Genomic DNA, 26,911 nt, shown 5'->3' with positions numbered 1-26,911 from the left:
TATTATTATTATTATTATTATTATTATTATTATTATTATTATTATTATTATTATTATTATTATTAGTAATAGTAATAACGATAATTGAAGTGTTAATCCTAAAAGATTCCAGATAAATGCATAGTTAAATAAATTAAGATAGCAAACCATACAAATAAATACAATTTTCAACTTTTTTACAACTTTCTTCCATTTGTGCAACATCTCTAAAGTTAGAAATATACTGTCTCAGAGTGACGCTGAAAAACTAGTTCATGCATTTATTACTTCCAGGCTGGACGACTGTAATTCATTATTATCAGGATGTCCTAAAAACTCCCTGAAAAGCCTTCAGCTAATCCAAAATGCTGCAGCAAGAGTCCTGACAGGGACTAGAAAGAGAGCATATTTCTCCTGTTTTGGCTTCCTGTTAAATCCAGAATTCAAAATCCTGCTCGTCACATACAAGGTCTTAAATAATCAGGCCCCATCTTATCTTAATGACCTTGTAGTACCATATCACCCTATTAGAGCACTTCGCTACTAGAATGGCTTAGCCAATCACCTGATCTAAATCCAATTCAAATTCTATGGGAAGAACTAAAGTTCGGAGTTCATAGGAACGTCAGGATTTGAAGCCTGTTTTTGTGGAAAACCACACCTGAGCAATACTTTGACGAGCTTCTTTACAGGATGTGTCTTGAAGCTTTCGGGTTGTTACCAACATCTGGTGAGAATTTCATGTCAATAGTGCCTTTAGAAATATATTTATCTAGGTGATGTCTGCAGTACTTATCTTACCCGCTGGGTATTCTGTGGAAAATGAAACTGATCTTTGAAATTAAGATTGTCCTAAAATCTCAGTAGTGGGTAATGTTGTAGAATCAGTAAGTGATCAAGTTTTTGGTGGAAATATTTTTTTTAGATCAGTGTCAGTTTAAACACGACATCAGTTTCAGGTTTCTTTAATGGGCGAATCACATTTTTAACCATGAAATGAGCTCACTGTGCTCATTACAATAGAGTAAGACAACTTCACAGACAGGACTTGGTAAAAATATGACACATGACACAAATGTGTACTTTTGTGTCATGTGCTGCTGTCGTAAACATGTTTACCTTTAGCGTGTGTGCTGTCTGTTTTATATCAAAAATGAAAAGCAACATTTACGTTTTAACCAGTGGTGCAGTGTCATTATTGTAACTAATGAGAAGCACTGGTCCCAGTATTGAACACTGTGTGCCACTGCGACAGACATTTGATTGAGGTTAATAGCTACTTTACACTAAGCCTCAGCTATACCAGTTTATCATCATTAACTTGTCAGAATAATGCTTGTACATGCATTGAATCATTTTCACCCTCGTTGTGCTCACAATCTCACAACCTCCACCATCACCCCCATCCTTCCTTTTCCCCCGTCCTGGGTCAAACACCCGTCCTGGGCTTTGCATGTCTGGGTGAGTTGGACCAACACACATTATTCTCACTGTCTTCATCATTTTTTTAAGGTCCCTGCTTCTTGCCTCATCCTGACTCAGCGCCCTCTCTCTTTCTGTTTGTGTGCGTATGTACACCTCGTGTCTTTACTATGTCCTCGTTACCTGTTCTTGGCCCCCCAACCTGTCACCCCTCCCTTACCTTCCTTTCCCTTTGTCCTGCCCCAATTTGATTAAGATGTTTTAGGTGGCATCCTAAAACCTACAGTGGCATCCTCACCACATCAGCGCATGACTTTAAACAGCCAGCAGCCCCACCCCAAGCTGGTATGTGATGATCTGGATTCGTCACTCGCTAATCTTGTTGGCAGTAAGTTTTTCTCCTTTTACGTCTGCTTGTTTTCCCCCAAGAATTCAGAATATAGTTAAATTACACACATTGCTGTACAAGATCAATGTATCCAACCCAGATAAAGAGTGAAAAATGTTTTTTCTAATATGAGTTGTCCTACCATTGTGACTCATGCTGGATGAATAAAAATGCCTCGTACATACATTGTAGATAGCTTTAGCTATGTTTCCTCTACTTGTTCTTCCGCACTGTTCCCAGCTCAAGCTCACATTTACAGTCTCAGCTGATCTTAACTCAGCTCCTGAGACTTTTCCAGAAGTCTGAATTTTCATCGTTGGACACGTTTGTCTCTGGATGTTTTCTGAACTTGTCAAATTGTTAGTGAGGAAAAACAAATGCTTTTACTTTGACAGAGTTTTTGTGTCACTGTTGTTATTGGCAGCAGCCATAGTAGCAGCAGAAGTATACCTAAAAAGATGTCAGTTTAGACCACAGCTGTAAAAGTAGCACACCACAGATAACTTTAGCTCTGGGTCAAATCTGAGGCAGCCAGGTCTTTGCTACTTTCACTCCTTACATTTCCTTTTGGCTGTACTTTCCCCCTTTTTAAAGTTAAAGTATGTCATTGTAAAGGTTTGAAGACTATAACATCAGCTTTTTCCCCATAAAAACGATTTAAAAACCAAATAGATGAATAAAATGGTTTCATGCTATACATTCATTATTTGACTTCTGCTTTCTTCAGATCTAGGAATTGGGAACGGCAGAGCAAAGAAGTAAGTGCGCTTCAGTCGTGTTGAACGTAACTTCCCTGGTAATGCACTATAAACCTGACGAGCGTTTCCTTTATCTCTATAGTGATCTTCACTGGAATCAGTCGGATGAGAAGAAGCTGACTGGTGGAACCAACTGGCTGCCCAACACAGCTCCTTCCACCACCTGGAACCCTGCAACCATGGTGAGGCTGCTGTTCCTGCTCAACCAGCATCACACATATTTGTTATAAAGTGTGTGAATGGGTGGATGACTGGAAGTGTAAAGCGCTTTGGGGTCCTATGGGACCAGTAAAGCGCTATATAAATACAGGCCATTAAAGAGGTTACAGTAGAAATGAGCCATAAGAAAGGAAATGGGTGGATGTGCTGGAGGGTAACAACTTGGTATTTACCAACTGATGTCAGGAAGAAAGGAGCCAATAAACTGAGTGCTGACTGAGCAGGAGGCTCGTTGTTGTGACATCGTTGGCAAATAAAATCTATTTAGCTGTTCATCAAATTGTGATGGTCTCACACACACTGACACACTGGGGCGATCATGGCTCAAGAGTTGGGAGTTCGCCTTGTAATCGGAAGGTTGCCGGTTCGAGCCCCGGCTCGGACAGTCTCGGTCGTTGTGTCCTTGGGCAAGACACTTCACCCGTTGCCTACTGGTGGTGGTCAGAGGGCCCGGTGGCGCCAGTGTCCGGCAGCCTCGCCTCTGTCAGTGCGCCCCAGGGTGGCTGTGGCTACAATGTAGCTGCCATCACCAGTGTGAATGTGTGCGTGAATGGGTGGATGACTGGATATGTAAAGCGCTTTGGGGTCCTTAGGGACTAGTAAAGCGCTATATAAATACAGGCCATTTACCATTTACACACACACTCAGACACACAGTCAGACTGACACACACACACACTCAGACTCAGACTCACACTGACACACTCACAGAGACACACTGGTTCATCCCAAACACAAACTTAACAACATAGTGTAGCTGTACAGTGCAGCGAGGAGTGCTCAGACCTCTACACTGGAGAGACCAAACTGCCACTTCATAAACACACAACACAGAAGAGCCACCTCCACGGGACAAGACTCAGCTGTACAGCTGCATCTAAAGGTCAAAGGTCACTCTTTCGAGGACACCAGTGTTCACATGTTGGACAGAAAAGACAGATGGTTTGAAAGAGGAGTGAAAGAAGCATCTACAGTGGGGCAAAAAAGTATTTAGTCAGCCACCGATTGTGCAAGTTCCCCCACCTAAAATGATGACAGAGGTCAGTAATTTGCACCAGAGGTACACTTCAACTGTGAGAGACAGAATGTGAAAAAAAAATCCATGAATCCACATGGTAGGATTTGTAAAGAATTTATTGGTAAATCAGGGTGGAAAATAAGTATTTGGTCAATAACAAAAATACAACTCAATACTTTGTAACATAACCTTTGTTGGCAATAACAGAGGTCAAACGTTTACTATAGGTCTTTACCAGGTTTGCACACACAGTAGCTGGTATTTTGGCCCATTCCTCCATGCAGATCTTCTCGAGAGCAGTGATGTTTTGGGGCTGTCGCCGAGCAACACGGACTTTCAACTCCCGCCACAGATTTTCTATGGGGTTGAGGTCTGGAGACTGGCTAGGCCACTCCAGGACTTTCAAATGCTTCTTACGGAGCCACTCCTTTGTTGCCCGGGCGGTGTGTTTTGGATCATTGTCATGTTGGAAGACCCAGCCTCGTTTCATCTTCAAAGTTCTCACTGATGGAAGGAGGTTTTGGCTCAAAATCTCACGATACATGGCCCCATTCATTCTGTCCTTAACACGGATCAGTCGTCCTGTCCCCTTGGCAGAAAAACAGCCCCATAGCATGATGTTTCCACCCCCATGCTTCACAGTAGGTATGGTGTTCTTGGGATGCAACTCAGTATTCTTCTTCCTCCAAACACGACGAGTTGAGTTTATACCAAAAAGTTCTACTTTGGTTTCATCTGACCACATGACATTCTCCCAATCCTCTGCTGTATCATCCATGTGCTCTCTGGCAAACTTCAGACGGGCCTGGACATGCACTGGCTTCAGCAGCGGAACACGTCTGGCACTGCGGGATTTGATTCCCTGCCGTTGTAGTGTGTTACTGATGGTGACCTTTGTTACTTTGGTCCCAGCTCTCTGCAGGTCATTCACCAGGTCCCCCCGTGTGGTTCTGGGATCTTTGCTCACCGTTCTCATGATCATTTTGACCCCACGGGATGAGATCTTGCGTGGAGCCCCAGATCGAGGGAGATTATCAGTGGTCTTGTATGTCTTCCATTTTCTGATGATTGCTCCCACAGTTGATTTTTTTCACACCAAGCTGCTTGCCTATTGTAGATTCACTCTTCCCAGTCTGGTGCAGGTCTACAATACTTTTCCTGGTGTCCTTCGAAAGCTCTTTGGTCTTGGCCATGGCGGAGTTTGGAGTCTGACTGTTTGAGGCTGTGGACAGGTGTCTTTTATACAGATGATGAGTTCAAACAGGTGCCATTCATACAGGTAACGAGTGGGGGACAGAAAAGCTTCTTACAGAAGACGTTACAGGTCTGTGAGAGCCAGAGATTTTCCTTGTTTGAGGTGACCAAATACTTATTTTCCACCCTAATTTACCAATAAATTCTTTACAAATCCTACCATGTGGATTCATGGATTTATTTTTCACATTCTGTCTCTCACAGTTGAAGTGTACCTCTGGTGCAAATTACTGACCTCTGTCATCATTTTAGGTGGGGGAACTTGCACAATCGGTGGCTGACTAAATACTTTTTTGCCCCACTGTATGTCCACTGTGAGCGACCATCTTTGAACAGAGGGCGGGGCTTACCACACCAACTGTCTGCCATCTATAATCCAGTTTTGAGATCCTCCCCAGACGCCTTAACGCCCACTCACATCCTGGGCCATCTGACCTCAGGAAATCACATGATAGGGTGGGGCCAGGTTTCACAATGAGCTCACCTGAAACCTTGGCTGATTGGGACCCACACCCGCTTTCACACCTCGGCTCATGTGATTAGGTGGAGGATCAATAGGGGGTCCATTGTCCCTCTCGAGGGGGACTGTCCACCATTTGACCCTAGAACTGAAGAAGCTTCTTGGATGAAACATCTTCAAGCCACTTAAAGAAGTCCAGACGCTTTTCTTTCTGAGCTCCTTAGACTACGATGACTGAGAACCCTCACAGACATCTGCATGCCGAAGTATCCTTGGGCAAGACACTCGCCTCTGACGTGATCCTGGTATGTTAATCTGAGTGTGAATGTTGGATATAAACCACTATAAACACACATAGGGTGTAGAAAGTGCTCCGAGTGCTGGAGTAGAGTAGAAAGGTGCTTTATGAGAAGAAATGACATCGTTCTGCAGAAGACACGGGAAAGATGATCCTGTAATTCCCAAACTGCACGATGTACTCTCCCTGCACTCCACCTCCAGCCTGATGGCTCACAGTCAGAGCGTCCTCCGTCACAGGTGCAGACGTGTTGTGAAGTGTGGGCTGATCTTTAATCCGTCCAGTTTCAACAGGAGGGATCAAAGTGGTCCCTGCGTGTGACATACAACGAAAAACAATTTTTTTTTTACCCAAATACAGAACGTTTCTGGGAATCTTGACTTAAAAAGAAGCTATTAAAAGAAATGTATGAAAATACTGTTGCACGCTGTAGTTGGAGTTACATGAAAAGAAGCAGGAGAAAGTGATTTAAAGATTAGCGTTGCTAATGTTTGTAAGATATGAACACAATACTGTTAGAGACCCACCCAGCCTATTTACCGTTACAGCACGACAGCGGCACACATGAATCAAATCAATGAAACCTGTTCATTCATGATTTAGCTCGTCACGAACTGTTCAACCAATCGATGGACGCCAGCAAAGTAAGATGTATTTCTCTTACTCTGCCACTATGACCTGTTTCCACTCCACACAAACAAGCTACTCATGTAGAAGCTGCAGTCCCGAGTTCGCTGGGAGCAACAATCCCACTGCAATTTCTCCTGGAAGTACAAATTCTAGTTTTTCTTCTTTTTCCTCCCCTAACTAGTCTCAGTGTTTGTCCTACAGACACTGTTCATACCTCAAAACAAAAACACTGAAACGTCCATAGCACCAGAGCCTAATTATAAGCTATAATTAACTTAAATGTATATTTTTAACTTTAACCTCCTAGGACCTGCGTCCACATATGTGGACATCACATTTTGGGTTATTTAGACCAAAATACTCGATCTTGCTCTACGAGGGCCTGATATCCACTTACGAGGACGTTATACTGCTACTGTTCTATCGAAATTTTAAATGAATATCCTCAGATGTGGCTCTGATTTTTCTTAGAACAAAAATTAGGTAAAAAAAAAAATCGGGTAGTTCTTTGTTTTTAGATTCATCAGGTCCCAATCAGCCCAAATATCACAGAGATATTAAAAATGCTGCTGTGGAAGAGTTCAGGTCTTAGGAGGTTAAATTTTATTGAAATATATCTTAAAACTCAAACGTAAAAGTCGTCACAAAACAGTAGTAATTATTAAACATGTCCATCACTACACTGGTAATCCAGGGGAAATGTCTGGGATGTTTAAATGCTCACACCTGAAAACATCTTCATCATATTTCAGTGAAATTTGTAAGATGTGATGTTTGTGGTGACACAGAAAATCAACAACATTTTAGTTTCTGAGAATAAAGCGTAACATGCTGTTCAATAGAATAAACATAGCAGCTCAGCCTGGTGAGTTGATGCACTGAGCTCAGCTGTGTCCTGCTTTATGTGCTTCAGGCTCCAGCATGGATTTGTAAGCTAATATTCCTAAATTACCTTAAATATTTGGCAACTTCATCAGTAACGTATGTGAGACGGGTCAGTATGAAGTGACAGAGCGACTGTGTGAGCTGGACAAGGACTTCACTGCTAGCTGATGTCCTTGTTATAGAGAAATGATCATCTCTTTGTGTCTTACTGCAGGCACCATCTGCTGTGGCTTTCCCTGCAGCCACACCAGCGGGCATGTTGGCATATGCAATGGTAAGTCTGCTGGTCGCACACTTTAAGGCAGGGACCCATTTCACAGTGAGCAGTAATGACTGTGGAGTCTGAGGTGAGAATTTATTGAAGATGATTTTAGAAGAAAGAAATCTGAGAATATGTGAGGACAGCTGGCTTTGTTTATCGGAGTCGCTTTTGGAGACGGATTAATTTACATGATGACTGGATGAATGAATAAATGCTATGTAAATTAATACTTATCATCTCTTATTCCCCATCAGCCTCCCCGAATGGGCTCCATGATGATCACACAGCCTACTATGATGTATACTCAGCCTGCGATGAGGTCACCCAACCCCTTTGGGCCCAATCCTGGTGCTCAGGTAACCGATGTCTGCGTCTACAGTATACGACTCGTCTGCGTCAGTGTCCACAATGTTCCTATAATTATTATCTCTAAGTTCAAGAGGTCGATTAAGCAGAGCGGGTTGTTGTAGTCAACAGTCAGTACTTCACACTTGGCTGGACTAGTTTCCACGTCTCCTTTAAACCATGATGGAAGCACAGACGTGTGCTACATGCGCTGGAGTTTGTTTGTACTTTAGCTGCAAATTTGGTTTGTAATAGATTTTTTTTAAACTTTGGCTGCATTGTCAACACACAAGAGTTTGTGTTACTAATCCTGCAGACAGTTAGTAACATATAAAAGGGAAAAAGTCTTCAGGTAATTTTGCGATGTGTTATTTGTGTTTGTCCCAACGAATGTTTCTCAGACTGAATCTCACTTCAGTGAAAGTGACTGACACCGAGCATGCTGCATGGCTGTATTTTCATTAAGTCATTGGTCATGTGATTATAATGCATGGCTTACACACACACACACATATAAGCTTTTTGTTCCATTACACCATCTGAACATAAATCTTCTTAAATCCTGTGTCCAGGTAGGAACAGGTGTAAAATCCACTCCCACAGTGGACCCTACATGTTAATCTTTCCACAGTGTTCCCCAGTAAAAGCAGGTGAACCCTTCTGCACTCACATCGCTGTGTTTGGATGGTGTTTTCTTAAATTCTGCTCTATTCTTGTTTCATGTCCTTCCAGATGCAGTTCATGTAACCAGCCAGAGGAGGCGTCGTTCACATCTGAGGATGATTCGCAGCAGAGTCGATTATTCAGGCAAACTTCCTGTTTGCTTCTAATGAACTCGCCTCTCTGAGAACGAACAGCTCAGAAAAAGACGTCTTGAATAAGAGCTCAGTGACTTCACACAGGATCACAGTGGCTGTGGACGTTTCACAGAGGATGTTGTGCCTCTCTGATTAAATCCAAGTCGTAAAAGGAGAGAAAGCGTGCTTGCTGCCATTTCAAACCATGCAAACCGGACATTTCCTGACTGTCTTTGATTAAGAGAAACTCAACCTCCATAGGAAGAGCTTTTTGATGTCACTGCTTGATCTGCTGGGAAAATCACGCTGCTTTGTGACCACGCCTCCTGCTGTTTGATTTGTCTGTTTCGTTCCTCCTGTCCGGGCTGGGAGAGTCGTTTCTTTCAATGATCGTTTATGATTAACCTCTTTAAGCATCCTCATATTAGCAAAACAAGCAAACTCCTGTTATGATTTATTGTTTGCAGTAGACATTCATTGTGTATTGTTTGTATTTATTTATAATTACCACAGACTGAGTTGCATTAAAAACAAAAACTGCTGTCTGACCTCCTGTTAGGGAGCGTCTTCAGGTTCATAATTATTCTTGATTAGATTTTGTGTGATTGAGATTATTTAAAAAACAAAAGAAGTTAATATAAAGAGATGTTTGATGTTGGGGCACTAAATAGTCTTTGTATTCTGTTCTGTGGCTCAGAAACACTGAGATGAATGTTAACGTAATAAGTCACTAGTACCAGCAAACGACTGGACTCAGTTTCTATGAATCTGGTGTTTGACCATCATTCTGCATGTAGTCATCAGGACAGTGTTGCACTGAATGCTCATTTATGCTTTTGATGCTTGGCATTTACTCTTACATCAAAGGTGTGTCTGTGTGGGGGCAGGTGGGTGTGTGTGGGTGGGTGTGGGTAGAGACATAGGAGAGTTGCTGTTGATCAGTGCTCTGTGTATGTAGAAGTCATGCTGCCAGTCACAGGATGGGTGGTTGCAGGTATGAAAGATTGTTTAAACATGACCTGACTACATTAGCTTTGTCACTCAGATTATAAAGTACACATTTCCACACTTGTGCGGCTTCTCTGTCGTCTTTGTCCCATTTTGAGCTGCCGTTAATGTTCCAGTTCGTTCACTGTGTCCAGCAGTGATGCTGCAGAGCTGCATGATTGTGTTTCGACAGGAACTGGTTCTTATACAGCGCTCGTCTCCTCTGAGAACTCAAACCACTTTACACAAAACGCCTCATTCACACGAGCTCTTTCTATCCAACATTCATGCACTTTCGGACTTAAAATGAACAAATACTGCTAAAAACTAACTAGTGGTATATCAACACGGTGCATCATAACAGTAAGAAGTGTTTTTCACTTGAACGTTTTTCATGATTTGTGATCCTTTACAGAGAACATAAATTAATAGGGTCTATAGGTAAATGTGGTCTCTTTTGAGTAATAGTAATGGGGTTTTAATGACCTCAGGGCAAATTGAGATATATAGATAGATAGATATTTATTTATTTTAGGGGTGCAACGATATTCGTATCGATATTGAACCGTTCGATACAGTGCTTTCGGTTCGGTACGCATATGTATCGAACAATACAACATTTTTAATTTATTTTATCAACTTTCCTTCTGACGATGCTGTCTGTGTTGAGCGCTCAGTGAATCTGCGTTCGACTACTCCGCCTAGGCTGCACTGTCAAGCGCAGATCCACTGAGCGCTCAACACAGACAGCATCGTCAGAAGGAAGAGCGCAGGGCAAGCTAGCGAGACAGAAGTTAAGCTCTCCTTGCAAGATGAACCTCCCCCACCCTCATTCAGATCTGGCGTTTGGAATTATTTTGGTCTTCATGTGACGTATGACCCTGAAGGTAAGCGAGTCATGGACTAAGGTAAAACAGTATGTTGGATGTGCCATGCAATGCTCAATTACATTGGTGTGAACTAGTGTGCTAGCGCAGTTAGCTCGTTAACGTGTTGGCCGTCTAGCCCCATGCACGGAGCGATCGGCGGTAGCTCGTTAACGGAGATTTGCCGTGTTGTGGCGTTAAGGTCATTTCAACGAGATTAACCTGAAAGCACTAGTGGGAACACAACGAATATGACTGCACATTTACGCCGACATCATCCTAGTGCAAAGACAAGTGGAAGCAGACAAAAAAAAGCAAGCATGCTACTAACTTTAGCCGAGTCATTTAGACAGCTGTTAGCACATGATTCTCCTTATGCTGCTGAGAATATAGCCCAGAAGAAGCGGATAGTATAGCTTTTATTTTGGAAAGAGACATTTCTCTGTAATAAACTCTCTTTTCCAAAGATGAGTGATTCCTCAATCAGATACAGGGCTCGCAAAATCGCTAGCCCGACGTCCTGGGGCTAGCTATTTTTTTCAGTCGGGCTACAAAAATCTCTCTGCCCTGCCCGTCGGGCTATTGTAGGAAGGAAAAATATATGTCAATGCTTTTGCATTCTTTCAGAAATGTAGCTGGGTAATTATGTCATTGGCATCGGTGAGCCACTGTCAATATGTGACATATTGAAATCGCGTTTGAATTTGCGCTTGTTTTTTTGCTTTCACTTTGCAATCGTGCGAACTGTGTATAGAGAGCGACAGCACTGATCTGTGAGTGATGATAATTTGCGCACCAATTCCTCTGACATCGTCTTATTAATCGTTAGCTTACTATGCAAACATGACAAGTGAAATCTCCCGCAGCTTAAACATGTGAGAGGTTGATCGCAGAGAATCGCTGAGCTTATGTGTGTGTGTGTGTGTAAAAGCAGCAGGATATATATTTTAGTTCTGCTGAGCCAAATAAGACAGGTCAGGGTGAAGAAGTGACAGCCAAAGAAAAGCTTACCACAAAACGGAGAAGTTATGACAAATCAGACTATAAGGCAAAAAGAAAGTGCAGCTTTATGGTTTCATGGACAAAAGAATTTCTGTGGCTGCAATATGACGAGCTAAATAACCAGGGCTGCACATAAGTGGTCCGCAGGTGCGCATTCGCTGTCAAAATAAAAAACACGCACAAGGGTTAGGGTTAAATTCAAAAACTGTACTTTTGAGTTAAAATATATATTTATAATTTTAATAAATGACAAATTAAAAAGGCATGAACATTTTTTTGTATCGAAAAAATATCGAACCGTGACACCAAAGTATCGAACCGAACCGAACCGTGAATTTTGTGTATCGTTGCACCCCTAATATATGTGTGTGTGTGTGTATATATATATATATATATATATATATATATATATATATCTTGCCTAATGGCAGCTGAGATGGATATCGTGTGTGAGAGCAAGAGACAGTCAGAATTTGCATTAGCTGAGCTTGTGCAGAGTTCACCCTTCATGACTGTGGTGGCTTCTGCTGCTGAAGCACAGGTGCAGCGTCTCAGCACACAGACCTCGAACGCTGCATCCTGCTTGGCAGAGCAGCTCCATTAGTAATAAGAAGATTCTTTGTTTTCCTGCCACTTCCTCTGAGTCGAGCTGCAGCAGCAGAAAGATCCGTGTGTGTTTGTAAGACACTGACTTTCATGATAAATTTAATATGACTTAAGGCCTTACAAAGATGGTTACTTCATTTCCCCTGTTCTTTAAAAAATGTGTCCTGATATATCGGGCGTGCCAGTCATTCTTTAGACGGATGATGATCTTCAATGAAAGAGGATTTATTTCTGAGGCAAAATCACGTGTTTAAAGACGTTTTAGGTCAAGAATCTGTAGGGCCCAGACTCCTATACAGGAAGTTTGGTTTGGCTCTCTGATTTTAAAACAAAGGTCCTAATTTCAGATCCTGTGGGTCTTCCCCAGTAGGGAATGCACAGTCCGAATGGAGCCGGTGTGGGTGAAGGGATTCACCCAGTACCAACACTGATAAAATAAGTAAAAATCTTGCAGGTCAAATCCTGTCAGTCCCACTTGTTAACGTAGCTCACCTACTGATCGTGGCACTTGTAATTTCTGGGTTGATTTTAGAGGCCTCGATAGTAGTAGGTCTCTAGGAAATGTTATAATTAAAGTGCTAGAATAACCTGCAAGATCAGTTTGCACTAGTAAAGAAGAACACTCAGATTATTACCTTTTACTATTCACAAAAGGTTAAATATCCACAATTTAGACTTTAATTGCAAAAAATGAACCACCTCCAAAATCAGCACTCCCTCCTCTGACCTAATGCTGACCTTGATGCACTTATACTGAAACAATGATTTTAAAACATAAATTAAATGGTAGCAATTGTATACAGCGTGTCCGTCTCCCAAAACCAAACTGAACTGGTTCCCTAGAACAGAGCTTCCCAAAGTGTGAGGCCCGCCCCCTAGGGGGGGCACAGAGCTATTGCAGGGGGGGGGGGGGGGGTATGAAAAGGGAAAAAAACCCAAAACGCTTGGACACGGGGCACCACACAAACGCAAAGCAGGAGATGAAGCTGAATATGTTTCCAAACCAACTTCATTCTGAGACAAAGACTAGAAAATATGGTGAAGCAAATCTGCCCTTTGGCTTCACCTGCACAAGTGCAGAGGTAGGTCTCCCTGCAGGATTGGTTTTCCCTGCGTCGGGAGCAGCGCTGGGCTGTTTAAATCACAGAAAAACAGGATCCCACATTCTTGAGTGTTCACAAACACTTGTTGTAATGACTAACTACTCCTGACATGTTGGAGATGTTTGCTCTTTATACAGTAAAGTTACAGCAGGATACAAATAACATCAGGCTGATCCTGCCACAGTTTGTTCCCCCTGTCTAAATCACAGACAAACAGGATCCAACAGCTGTTTATGTGTTTAAACCCATTTTGCACAGAGAGGTGTTTTTTGAAAAATGTATTGATGCAATGTTGAACATTATTACACAGGAAAAACAACTACATGTAAAATAATTACACTGTGACGCCTCTGCCTTTGTAAATGGAGGGACAGTAACTGCGTGTAAAACCTGCAGACAGTCAGATTAACAGTATTTTGTCTCTATCTGTCTTTCTGCAATTCATCTCATGTAAACAATAACGTGGCCACAGCGTGATGCGAATAAAGGCTCATACCTTTGACGTTGTGTGATGAACTCTGTATTCCTCGTCCACATGTTAAACGCAAAAAAGGAGTTTTAAAAAAATCTCCTTTTTCGGTGATTCGAAACGCTGTTTACGTGGACGAAACAGCTGCGTGTTCAAAAACACCCGTGTAGGTGCGGACGCAGCGTAAAAGAGTTAGTAGTTTATTTTATTACTACCTATTTTTCTTGTAAAACAAAGGGGGGCCCAGCAAAAAAAGTTTGGGAACCACTGCCCTAGAAGATGGCCTGAAAACTGAAGGCTCTGCCTCCCATTCTACTTTAAAATATCTTAGAAGTTACTAGTAAACCAGCGGTCTAAGATCAAAGTCTTGTATTGGGTTCATATGAGGTCTTTAAGATAAGATGGGACCTGATTATTCACCTGTTAGTACCTTGTGTATAGTGGGAGGAATTTTAAATTTGATGCTGGAATTAACAAGGAACCAATGAAGAGAAGCCAATATGGGAGCGATATGGTCCGTCTTTATGTGTGTCATCTGGCTTCATTGAGAGCTGTATAGCATCATCTGCTTAGCAACAAAAATGTGTGCTATTTTTTCAAATGATACTACCTTATATAAATATATATAATGTAAACAGAATTGGTCCTTGTATGGAACCCTGTGGAACTCCATAATTAACCTTTTTTGTGTGAAGAAGAGTCTATTAGATCTGACTCAAACCACTGCAGTGCAATACATTTAATTCCTACCGCATAATCATATTATAATATAAATATTATATAAATAAATATTGTTGTCAGCAGTATGAAATGTTGCACTGCCGTCTCGCACGACAAGCACAGTGATGTGATTATTGAAGTTAGCAGATCAAGGATCAAATGAAGGATCAGTCAGAGACTCTAAATGAATATCAATAGTATTGTTATTATTATTATTATAGTATAGTCTCCAGTGCTGAGGATTAGAAGTGATTATGTAATAGTGTTAACGAGATAATCGACTTCTGTGGCACAGTTTAGCTGCTCTGTTCTGTTTTGGCACCTGGTACTGAAAACAGTAACAATGGAGGAATTAAGCCCTTAAACTTAGTTGCAGACTTTCCAAAAGAAATCTGCTGTAATGAAAAGTGTTACTGCTGTTTAAATGCTCATCCAGGTCATATGATGCTTCAGTATGTCACAGCACATGTTGGTATTCATGCTTCCATCAATGAACTGTGGCTCCCCGGCAGCACTCATACACCCCAAACCATGTTTGACTGTTGGCAAGACACACTCATCTTTGTACTCCTCACCTGGTTGCCGCCACACATGACTCCATCTGAGTGAAGCTATGAAAGAAGGTATTTGGCCAAAAGATGCAGAAAGAGTTCGTGGTGATGAAATGAGAAGTATGTACACCTGCAATAAGAGATTTGTTGCTTCACAGCACCACAGAGAGGCAGACAGGGGACGAGCTGTCTGCCTTCTCAGTTCAGAGAGGTTGCACTGCATTTGGGTTCATGATAACAATACAATAAACAATAAATCCCTTCTGAGGGGTTGGATGTGTGATGGCATGCGTGGAGGTGAGAATGATGCTGGTAGCAGGCTTGGCTGATGTGGGGTTTGGTTGGGCATAGAGGTGAAAATGGAGGTGCTGCAAGGTTCACCTGTCACCCTGGGAGGTAGGACCATTTCCTTAACTGGCATTTCTGGTGGGAAACTGTGATGGACCGAGCAGTGAAGGAAACTTAGGCACAGGTTAAAGTCCAAAAAAAAAAGGTTTTTTATTTAACCCAAAAACATAATTGGTTAACTCATGCAAAAAGAATCAAAATCTTGGGCCCATAAAAGAGGTCAAAACAACAAAACTCTACTCAAAGTTGACAACACTACTGATAACTCAAACAAACTGACCCAACTTAATGAGACAAAGGGGAAACTTAAATAGTGGCTGATCAGCCCACAAAAACAGGAAAAGGGGTAAAACACACAAAACCTAACTAAACCAAACATAATGAACTCCAATCCCCCCCCATGGTCCCGAGTTATGGCATGAACCAATTTGCAGTCTTCCTTTAAAGCTTGCTCCGCCCCTTTTCCACCTCTTGGCTCCTTAATCAAGGGACTGGAACAGCTGCAACTACGGTAACTCAGAAAACAAAAAAATTCATCATACATAACAGTGTAAACTAAAATGTGCGCACTTATTTTAGAATGCAGCGTTATGTGGATACGTGAATTAACTCTAAACGAAACTCTAAAAGACATGTGAATGCAAGGTTACTTATAAGCCTCTACACTAACATGGTGGTATTACCACTGTGTGGCTGTAAGTGCAGCCATCACAGAAACCCTTGAGAAGGATCTCCGGGAGTATGTCACCATGGTACCACCATGTACCACCTGTGCACGGAGAAAGAATAGAACTCAATGACCTTCAGGTCTGCTCCAGGCCATGGTTGCATATGGCCGTAGACTTTGTCACCGGTCTGTCTGTTTGCTCTGGCAAGTCTGTTATCCTGTCTATCATTGGCAGGTTCTCCAAGTCCGCCCACTTCATTGCACTGTATAAACTCCCTACAGCATCCGAAATGCAAAACTCCTGGTAGACCATGTCTTCAGGCTTCACACATCCTGGCAGAAATCGTGTCAGACAGAGGTCCCAGCTTACCTCACAAGTCTGAATGGCTTTCTGTTCAGCATTCAGGGCCAAGGCCAGTCTAGTTTAGGCTACTACCCTCAATCCAACAGCCTGATGGAGAGTCTCAACCAGGAGCTAGAGTCCACTCTCCGCTGCATCGCCAAACATAATCCGCCACCCTGGTCAACATGCCCTCCATGGGTTGAGCAAGCGCAGAATTCACTCACCTCATCTGCAGCCGGTCTTTCCCCTTTCAAAGTGTCTGTAGGTTACCAACCTCCGCTGTTTCCTGTGGATGTGCCGGAGTTTGCCGTTGCTTCGGTCCAGCATCACCTCCACCGCTGCTGTCATGTCTGGATTCAGAATCCACGCTACATTAGACCATACGAAGTTGAAACCATCATCGGTCCGTCTGCTGTCAAGCTGAAGCTTACCTCATCCACGTGCATACACCCCACGTTCCACCCAGTCCAGGCGAGCGTCCTGTGTTTTTCCACGTTTTCCCTGCTCCTCCACCTCTGGGCAGAGCCCTCATCAGTCCATCTGCTCATCTCACCTGGTGGATCCAAGACAATCAGTAAGGCAGTATTTAAGCCCAGCGTCAACATCTCTTCTCCACAAGTTCATCAGCTGAGCTCACGTTAGTCACAGGCCACTCTTGCTTCATGTTTATGGTCTCTGTGTTGTGCCTCTATCACCTCTCTGGACCATCACTCCACTCGCCTCCAGCTCACATTCTCTGGACGCTGGTTGCCATTAGTCTTCACTCTGTTCCCGGATTCATTCCTCCCCCCCTGCCTTCCCTCCTGCCTACGGCTCCTGTAGATCAGATAAAACAGGTCAGACTCTCTCCACACACCCACCTTCCAGGACGCCCACCCAGCCACTCCCTCTCCCCACCGAGCCTCACACACTCCAATTAAATTCAATTCAATTTTATTTATATAGCGCCAAATATAAAATTAGCTCACGTCGCTAACCTGGTCACAGAGGGAGTACCGGCAATGTAGCATCATGATGCTAACGGAGTCGTGGCTAACACCGCTAACTCCGGACACAAGCGTGACACTACCGGGATTTCAGCTGCTGCGAGCGGACAGGACGAGAGAGAGCGGTAAGAGGAAAGGAGGGGGACTGGCAGTTTTTGTGAACGACAGATGGTGTAACCCTGGGCACATCACTGTGAAAGAACAACTCTGCAGCAGAGACATTGAGCTGTTAGCCGTTAGCATGCATCCGTACTACCTGCCCCGGGAATTCTCGCATGTTATCGCAATAACAGCGTATGTCCCCCCCTCGGCCAACGCGGATGCAGCCTGTGACACTCTCCACTCAGTGGTCAGCAGACTGCAAACACAATCTCCGAGAGCCCTTCTCATAATATCAGGGGACTTCAATCATGCCTCTTTGGACTCCACACTGCCCACCTTCACCCAGTATGTGACCTGCTCAACCAGAGACAATAAAACACTGGACTTACTGTATGCCAATGCAGAAGAGGCATACAGTTCATCACCTCTCCCTCCACTGGGCAAATCTGACCACAACCTGGTGCACCTTGTCCCTGTGTATGAGCCCTTAGTGCGCAGGGAGCCACCAGCCACCCGCACAGTGCAGAGATGGTCAGAGGAGAGCGAGGAGGCTCTTAAGGACTGTTTTGAGTCGACTGTGTGGGAGGTGATCTGTGACGACCATGGAGAGGACATCGACAGCCTTACTACATGCATTACTGACTATATTAATTTCTGTGTGGATAACACCGTACCTACCAGGACTGTACGGTGTTTCTCCAACAACAAACCTTGGATTACCCCAGAAATTAAAGCTGTCCTCAAGCAGAAGAGGAGGGCCTTCAAATCCAAAGACAAAGAGGAGTTGAAAAGGGTGCAGAGAGAGTTGAGGGGACTGATAAGGAATGGGAAGGACAGCTACAGGCAGAAGATGGAGAACCAGCTTCAGCAAAACAACGTTGGTGAAGTCTGGAGAGGCCTCAGAACCATCTCAGGCCACAAACAGCAGAACTCTCTGCCTGGGAGGGATGTGAGATGGGCAAATGAACTGAATCATTTCTTCAACAGATTTGACTCAGCCATGAGGCAGTCTACAACATCGGCTGCAGACTCACCCACCCCCACTGCTGCTGTTCCACCTCAGACACTTCACACCTCCTCTATTCACCCTGCTCACTCCCCCCCACCCCCAACAACAGCATCCAATACACACTCAACACAAGGCTCCAGCCTGTCTCTCTCAACCACCCAGGTTAGGAGGGAACTGAGGAGGATTAATGGCAAGAAGGCAGCGGGCCCAGATGGCATCAGCTCGAGGGTCGTCAGGTCCTGCGCGGACCAACTGTGTGGGGTGATGGAGCACCTCTTCAACCTGAGCCTGAGGTTGGGAAGAGTCCCACAGCTCTGGAAAACCTCCTGTGTTGTACCAGTGCCAAAGACTTCACGCCCCAAGGACCTCAACAGCTACAGGCCGGTGGCTCTGACATCCCACCTGATGAAGACCCTGGAGCGGTTGGTCCTGGCTCAGCTTCGGCGCCTAACAAGCTCATCACTGGACCCACTTCAGTTTGCCTACCAGCCTGGCATTGGAGCGGACGATGCCGTCATTCACCTCCTACATCGTTCCCTCGCTCACCTGGAGACCGCTGGAAGCACTGTGAGAATCATGTTCTTTGATTTCTCCAGTGCCTTCAACACCATTCTTCCCTCGGTTCTGAAGGACAAGCTGGAGAACTCTGGAGTGGACCATCACCTCACTACCTGGATTTTGGACTACCTCACCGACCGACCACAGTATGTGAGGACTCAGGGCTGTGTGTCGGACAGGGTCGTCTGCAGTACGGGGGCCCCACAGGGAACGGTTCTGGCTCCGTTCCTCTTCACCATCTACACTGCAGACTTCTCCCACAATTCCACCCGGTGCTTCCTGCAGAAGTTCTCTGATGACTCTGCAATAGTCGGCCTCATCACTGATGGGGACGACAAGGAGTACAGAGGTCTGACTCAAGACTTTGTGGACTGGTGCCAGCTGAACTACCTCCAGATCAACGCCAGTAAAACCAAGGAGCTGGTGGTAGACTTCCGCAGGCACAAGCATTCTCCACTGCAACCACTGAACATCCAAGGTATGGACATTGAGGCTGTGGACAGCTACAGGTACCTTGGTGTTCATCTGAACAACAGACTGGACTGGACTCATAACTCAGACGCCCTCTACAGGAAAGGGCAGAGCAGGCTGTACCTGCTGCGGAGACTCAGGTCGTTTGGGGTGGAGGGCCAGCTCTGTTCTAGGATGCCCTCTGGACCCAGTGGAGGTGGTGAGTGACAGGAGAACGGCGGCTAAGCTGTCATCCCTGATGGACAACGTCTCCCACCCCATGCAGCAGACTGTGACAGCACTGAGCAGCTCCTTCAGTGGGAGACTGCGGCACCCACGGTGTGGGACGGAGAGATTTCGCAGGTCTTTCCTCCCCACTGCTGTCAGACTCCACAACAAAGACTTTAACTGAACAAACACACACATCCACACATGTGCAATAACACTAAGTGCAATAATCTTTTCTGGCATCGTTGTATTTTTACTCAGTTGTATATAGCATTCGTATTCTATTTTTATCTTATTGTATATTTTTATTCTATTTTATTCTACTGTATATAGTATTTTATTTTATTCTATTCTGTACAGTTGTGTACTGTATTTATTCTTATTGTATTCTAATTTTTGCGTCATAACTTTTGCACTGTCCACTTCCTGCTGTGACAAAACAAATTTCCCACGTGTGGGACTAATAAAGGTTATCTTATCTTATCTTATCTTATCACAACAAACTCAATGCATCATGGGAATCCCCGGCAGCCTACGTCTATTGCAGCATAACTAAGGGAGGATTCAGGGCCACCTGGTCCAGCCCTAACTATACGCTTTAGCAAAAAGGAAAGTTTGAAGCCTAATCTTGAAAGTAGAGATAGTGTCTGTCTCCTGAATCCAAACTGGAAGCTGGTTCCACAGAAGAGGGGCCTGAAAACTGAAGGCTCTGCCTCCCATTCTACTTTTAAATACTCTAGGAACAACAAGTAGGCCTGCAGAGCGAGAGCGAAGCGCTCTAATAGGGTGATATGGTACTACAAGGTCATTAAGATAAGATGGGGCCTGATTATTTAAGACCTTGTATGTGAGGAGCAGGATTTTGAATTCTGGATTTAACAGGAAGCCAATGAAGGGAAGCCAATACAGGAGAAATCTGCTCTCTTTCTAGTCCCTGTCAGGACTCTTGCTGCAGCATTTTGGATTAACTGAAGGCTTTTCAGGGAGTTTTTAGGACATCCTGATAATAATGAATTACAGTCGTCCAGCCTGGAAGTAATAAATGCATGAACTAGTTTCTCAGCGTCACTCTGAGACAGGATATTTCTAATTTTAGAGATGTTACATATTTGTTTAATATGTGCGTTGAAGGACATGTCCTGGTCAAAAATGACTCCAAGGTTCCTCACAGTGTTACTGGAGGCCAAGGTAATGCCATCCAGAGTAAGAATCTGGTTAGATACCATATTTCTAAGCTTTTCAGGGCCGAGTACAATAACCTCAGTTTGATCTGAATTAAGAAGCAGAAAGTTAGCGGCCATCCAGGTCTTTATGTCTTTAAGACATTCCTGCAGTTTAACTCATTGGTGTGTGTTATCTGGCTTCATGGACAGATAGAGCTGGGTGTCATCTGCATAGCAGTGTAAATGTATGCTATGTCTTCTAATGATGCTGCCTAAGGGAAGCATGTATAATATAAACAGAATTGGTCCTAGCACTGAACCCTGTGGAACTCCATAATTAACCTCAGTGTGTGAAGAGGACTCTCCATTTACATGCACAAACTGGAGTCTATTAGATAGATATGATACAAACCACTGCAGTGCAGTACCTGTAATACCTACAGCATGTTCTAATCGCTCTAATAGGATATTATGATCAACAGTATCGAACGCTGCACTGAGGTCTAGCAGGACAAGCACAGAGATGAGTCCACTGTCAGAGGCCATAAGAAGATCACTCCACCTGCCAAGTAAGACGCAAACCCATCCAGTATCACTGAATTCAGTGTTCAGTTCTCTGCTCTTTACCTAACCGCTCTCTCGCTCTGTCCACAGTCCCATCGTATCTCAGATACCACACTAGTCATTGTTTATCCTTGTGTTTATCAATAAAGCTTGAGAATCCTTATCGCTGTTTTCCAGGTTTGAATCTGCACGTAGGTCCACCTGCTGTCCTCCGTGACACAATAAAATGGTCACGCTTTTGAGGTTGTTGTGGTGACTTCAGTATCAAGAGAACAAATCGCCCCTCTGAACTCAGAGGTTTATTTATTGACTGATTAAAGTCTCAGTTTGTTTGAGGTGAAGTTGTGCTGTAAGTTTGACAGTAACAAACTCGACACGCTACATGTTGATGCAAGGTTGTTTCTCAGTGAGACGGTCTTCCTGAGACTAAAAGTGATATTCTGCAGAGTAAAACGTGGTGCAGACAGAACCTCCATCATCTGTCTGCCGCCTCCTTCAGCTGTCCTCTGAAGCTCCACCTTTCTACATCAGCCCAGGGCTTGTAGCTTAGCTTTCACTCAGGGCTCTACAGCAAGAGGTGAGTTGATTTCTTCCTAACTTCATACTCAGGAAATAGCAGAAACTATAACTCTAAGTGGTTGAGATATCATTTTAATGCATCCATTGTATGTCCAGTCAAAAGTTAAGACTGATGTTGTGACTCCCGTAGTGTGTGAACGTGGAATTATGTATGAAACCATAGTAAAAGAGCATTAAAGCTCCTTTTCTATGTAACAAAGTTAGATTTTAAACTTTCTGCTCATATAAAAACTGTTGAAATGGTGCATATGTGCATAATATTATAGGCCGTCTGCTTTTTATGTGAAGCTTAAGTAAAGCTAACACCAAAGCTGCTGAAGCTGCTGGACCGATCTCTCTGTCGCTCTACTGCTTACTACTTTTGAATGCTAATAGAGAAGCAGGCTTTTCTGAATCAGGTGAAAGAATTTCCCCTCCCTCGTTTGATTCTTTCAGATTCAAGCACTGATGCAGAAACGAACCCAGCTAAAGAAAAATGTGTCCAGATGAAAAAAGTAACGTCTGAATTTCTGTCTTAGTATTTAGCTGTTCTACAACATGGATCAAACACAGCTGTTGTTGCCACTTGGTTTGACTTCAAGGATCAATAAAAGCATCTGTGAGCTTCAAGGAGAGCTACATGACTAAACACAACCTCAAAGCATCACACAAGGGGCGACTGTCACCATGATTGACCTGAGTTTCTTGACCAAAGAGGAACAGGAAACCATCCTGACTGTGCTGAAAAGAGATGCTGAGCTAAAGAAGCTTGAGGACCAACGTGTCCAGTGAGTCAGTCGTTCTATTGTTCAGTCACAGGAAACATAAAGATATAGATTATGAAAACATTTAATTGGACAATTTGAGGTGCAGATAAAAATGAAACTCCTTCAATCTCTTATTATCACATATGTGTATACACACACACACACGCACGCGCGCGCACGCACGCACACACACACATATATATATGTATGTGTGTCTCCTGTACTATAAATGTAGTAAAGGGTAAGTTTATTAACTGTTATAATTTCCACTGATGTGGTTTCACTCAGAAACCTGCAGAAGTCCGTGATGAACAAAAGCCAGCTGAGATACTTGACTGGAGAATGGTTCTATGAGACGAAGCAGCTTCGCCATCAGGATCGCATCCATGGCTCTGACATCATCAGGGCCTCCATGAGGCGCACACTTAAACTGAAGACTATACGTAAGTCTGCTGCATCCTTCCAGAAGATGATACATTAAAATGCAAGATCTCTCCAAGCAAAGCCTGAAATCAAAGATTCAAAATATTTGTAACAAGGAGTAGTTTTATTTTCCGACCGTTCCACACAGAGTCAGGCTGCATCTACAGATCCACCCAGACGTATTTATTAGTGGTGTTTTTGTCTTAGAACTCATGAAACCCAAACCGACCATTGTGTCTTTCATATTTTTGAATCACATACACCAACATTAATAAGGCAAGTGAGGCCTTTTGCTGTTGTTTTGCGTTTGTTTGTGATATTGCCGCTGACACACTAATGGCTCTTGGAGTAAATTTGGTAGGTTGGCCAATTCTGGGACGGTTCACTGTTTCACGTTTTCACAGCTGTGGATGATCTCTGTGGGTTCCCTGGACTCCAAATACCTTTTGTTAGGTTTTGTATTGTTGATTGTCATTTATGCTTAGAAATATTTAACCATATACAGTATGCTTAGAGGTGCATAATCGATTGTGTAGTGATAGGATGTGTGATCTTTAACAGGCTGCAAAGGCTTGCACACCTACATCCTGGGAGCATGAGAAGAGGTCGTACCTTGTTTTATTGTTTTATGGTAGGATTAACGTGGCTATATCTGTTTTAGGCTAAGTGCCTTTTGTTTAGATGAACTGTTGGACTTCCAGACCAGCAGGTTTAGGGAAGTCATTTATGGGGTCACACTCTGACCCCACACACACACACAAACACACACACACACACATACACAAGGTACTCTTTGTTTGTATGTAGACGTCATATGTTAATGAACCTATGCATATTCATGTAACCTCAATAAAAGGGCAGTGGTACGGGAGAACGGACGAGAGCAACTGGGGTCAAGTGAAGGAACGGTGCCTGTCCGGTTCTCTCCCGTGCACGAGAAACATGAAGAACTTTGCCTACTTGTGTCTTGCTTTGCAGTGTAATTATATTGTCTTCAACGTTCCAGCGGATAGATTCAAGCTACAAACCTATCACCTTTGCAACCATTTTCAGACTGATAGATGTCATTCATCTATTTTCTTAATCATTCTTAAGTTTCTTTAGATCATGACATACTTTGTTAAGGATCTTTTAGCTTAGTTTACTTTGTCAGAAAGTTTCTGTTTAAGAGCTTTATTGATTTAACACATAGACAGTAATCGACCTGGGTGTGGCTAGTGCAGTTAAACTCGGCATTAACAAAATATGGTTGTTTACAGTTGGATAACATTTTCCTCTAATTAAAAATAGCTTCTTAACAGCAGTTGTGTGTGATGTGCTGCAGTGGAGCTCTCCCAGACGTCGGCTGAGAGGTGCAGCTTTGTCAGCACTGAAAGCAAAGACGTGTCCTTACCAGCTGTTTGCTGTGGTGTCCTTCAGGAGCCTCACATGGAGCTCAGCAATAATCAGTGAGTATAAGAAAGATAAACCAGCCAAGCAGCCGTGATTTCACACAAATCTGTTCTTTATCAATATTTTGACTCCTGAAGTTTTCATACACAGTTTGAACTGCACGCTTCTCTCTTACGATTAACACACAGTTCCTTACTTGAAAACATGGCAGTGTGGCAGTAAGCATAATATCTGGTAAATGGTAAATGGCCTGTATTTATATAGCGCTTTTCTAGTCCCTAAGGACCCCAAAGCGCTTTACATATCCAGTCATCCACCCATTCACACACACATTCACACACTGGTGATGGCAGCTACATTGTAGCCACAGCCACCCTGGGGCGCACTGACAGAGGCGAGGCTGCCGGACACTGGCGCCACCGGGCCCTCTGACCACCACCAGTAGGCAACGGGTGAAGTGTCTTGCCCAAGGACACAACGACCGAGACTTTCCAAGCCGGGGCTCGAACCGGCAACCTTCCGATTACAAGGCGAACTCCTAACTCTTGAGCCACGATCGCCCCATGATCTCTGGCTGATCTACTTAATTTAAATAATAATTTAAAGGGATTTTAAATCTGCGCGGTGGTTCGCACGGTTGCCGTCTCCACCATGGCGCCAGGGCTGTGGTCGCCTGGGTATTTCAAGGTTTCCTCCCATAATCCAGGTTCTTTGAGCTCCATCACATGCTCCACTCCAGGATTATTTGCTCTTAACTGCTCGTTAGGGGACTTGTGCACTAAGTGATACTTAGTAACTCGCTCTGTACCGCTCACTAATCTCCTTACGAGGTCTTATATGTTCACGTTTTCCACTATTCTGGGGACAAGTCCCACAAATTCTTTGCTGCCGTTAGTGAGATAAGATTTCAGACTCAAATGTTCTGCGTCAGGTCTGTGAGAGTCACTGGCTGCTGAAAAGCAAATAAGGTTTTGGTGTGTTTAATAAATGTATTTGAAGGTATTAGTTATGACAGGTACAGTTAAGCTCTGGTGGTGCTTCTTGGTCCATGAGACTGCTTTTGCAGTTTGATGGAGTCCACGTGTGCCCGGCTAAATCTACTGGTGTGTAAAATGATGGTTTGTGTTTGATTAAGATCAAGGCCGAACTGTCAAACGAGTCCTTCACAGAACTGAAAACATCAACATTCACATTTCTTCTGCCAGTAAATTCACAAACAGCTGCTGTTTTTAGAAAACACTTCAAAGCCCAGGTTTGTTTGTTCAGTGTAAAGTTTTGTATGAATATTAAAGAAATATTTGTAAAAAGTTACTGTTAGATATTTTAGTATTATGGGAGCATTTACTGGGTACTTTTTTTGATGATATTAGACAGAAGATTCTGTGACTCAACAAGGCTCTTTATGTTAACCGTCATTTTCTCTTGCTTTGTCAACTCAAGATTTTATGGTGTGAAAGTAGATACTAAGGTTGGAGGGAAAACACCAACAAATCACTCTTTTACTTATCACTCCCTTGCAGAAGATGTTTATGTGAAGACCATCTGGGTTGTGTCAGAACTCACGGATGTAGGAGACCTCTGTATAAGATTTATAGGCCTTGAGAGTGCATCTTACTGCAATTGTAGAACAAAGGATTCCAACTGTCTAGTGTTTAACGGATCTGTCAAAGGTATGTTGAGATACGATTGTAGAAGGCCTCTTTCAGAGCTGGGGGACCTTGCTTATATGGTTTTAACTTGAAACTTGTTGACACACGAACTTTCTGCCTATAAATACCGCTGCACAAAAGAATAAAACTTTGAGTTGATTTTGGGAAAGCAACCTGAACAGTCTCTGTATCACTTTGTTCTCCTAACTGCTCCCGACGTCGTAACTAACCCGCTGACGGCATATCTGAGTGCTACTTGAGAATATATTGCTGAGTGTTACTTAAGAATAATTTTGAATCTTATAGGGTAAAGACAAAACTCTGCTTATAGACGCCCACGCCTCGGGGAAACCCGATCCACGGACCCGGGACGGAGTTTCTTTCAGTTACATTTTGAATCTGAGTTCACTGTATGTAACTGAGTTTCTGTTCGTTCCATCCTATCAGAGGATTTACTTCACAGCCGTTTCTATGAGTCAGAGAACGTGCGTTGTTTAGCTAATTTAGATCATTTTACTTACTGTTTTCCAGTGCACGTGTGTTATAAGGGCAGCAGTGAGGTTACACTGGCACTTTCCACAAAAGTTAAAAAGTGTGAATCTGTTTATCTCGACTTTTCTTTGTCAACACATCGCGTGTTCTTTGTTTACAGTTATCAACATCAGAACCTCGATGAAACCCAACA

At 43.4% G+C, this 26,911-nt stretch overlaps 2 protein-coding genes across 6 annotated transcripts in view; both read left to right on the top strand.

Moving 5' to 3' along the window:
- LOC146699602 (phosphatidylinositol-binding clathrin assembly protein-like) overlaps window positions 1-9,372 on the top strand; it is a 37,049-nt gene extending 27,677 nt beyond the window's left edge. For 2 of the 3 annotated variants that reach the window (XM_085469346.1, XM_085469347.1), the window contains 6 exons: window positions 1,658-1,789; window positions 2,517-2,547; window positions 2,630-2,729; window positions 7,526-7,585; window positions 7,828-7,929; window positions 8,651-9,372. In XM_085469346.1, the coding sequence (XP_085325472.1) occupies window positions 1,658-1,789; window positions 2,517-2,547; window positions 2,630-2,729; window positions 7,526-7,585; window positions 7,828-7,929; window positions 8,651-8,665 (440 nt within the window). In that variant the 3' untranslated portion in view covers window positions 8,666-9,372. The remainder of the gene's footprint in view (window positions 1-1,657; window positions 1,790-2,516; window positions 2,548-2,629; window positions 2,730-7,525; window positions 7,586-7,827; window positions 7,930-8,650) is intronic. The other variant, XM_085469349.1, reaches the window with a different exon arrangement.
- Window positions 9,373-21,264: 11,892 nt separating this feature from the next.
- The window catches only part of sytl2a (synaptotagmin-like 2a), a 49,818-nt gene continuing 44,171 nt past the window's right edge, over window positions 21,265-26,911 (top strand). The window contains exons 1-6 of one of the 3 annotated variants that reach the window (XM_085469351.1): window positions 21,266-21,442; window positions 21,615-22,014; window positions 22,535-22,783; window positions 23,051-23,205; window positions 24,510-24,633; window positions 26,879-26,911. The exon at window positions 26,879-26,911 is cut by the window's right edge and continues 37 nt beyond it. In XM_085469351.1, coding sequence (XP_085325477.1) covers window positions 22,683-22,783; window positions 23,051-23,205; window positions 24,510-24,633; window positions 26,879-26,911 — 413 coding nt within the window. In that variant the 5' untranslated portion in view covers window positions 21,266-21,442; window positions 21,615-22,014; window positions 22,535-22,682. Of the gene's footprint in view, window positions 22,015-22,534; window positions 22,784-23,050; window positions 23,206-24,509; window positions 24,634-26,878 lie in introns of all 3 variants that reach the window. The other 2 variants (XM_085469352.1, XM_085469350.1) reach the window with 2 other exon arrangements.

The sequence above is a fragment of the Copadichromis virginalis genome, linkage group LG10, assembly GCF_057382275.1.
Source record: "Copadichromis virginalis isolate Kocher_CV1m ecotype Utaka linkage group LG10, C_Virginalis_male_GT1.1, whole genome shotgun sequence".
Taxonomy (NCBI): domain Eukaryota; kingdom Metazoa; phylum Chordata; class Actinopteri; order Cichliformes; family Cichlidae; genus Copadichromis; species Copadichromis virginalis.
The sequence above is the reverse complement of the archived record's forward strand: the minus strand, read 5'-3'. Positions and strand labels throughout refer to the sequence as shown.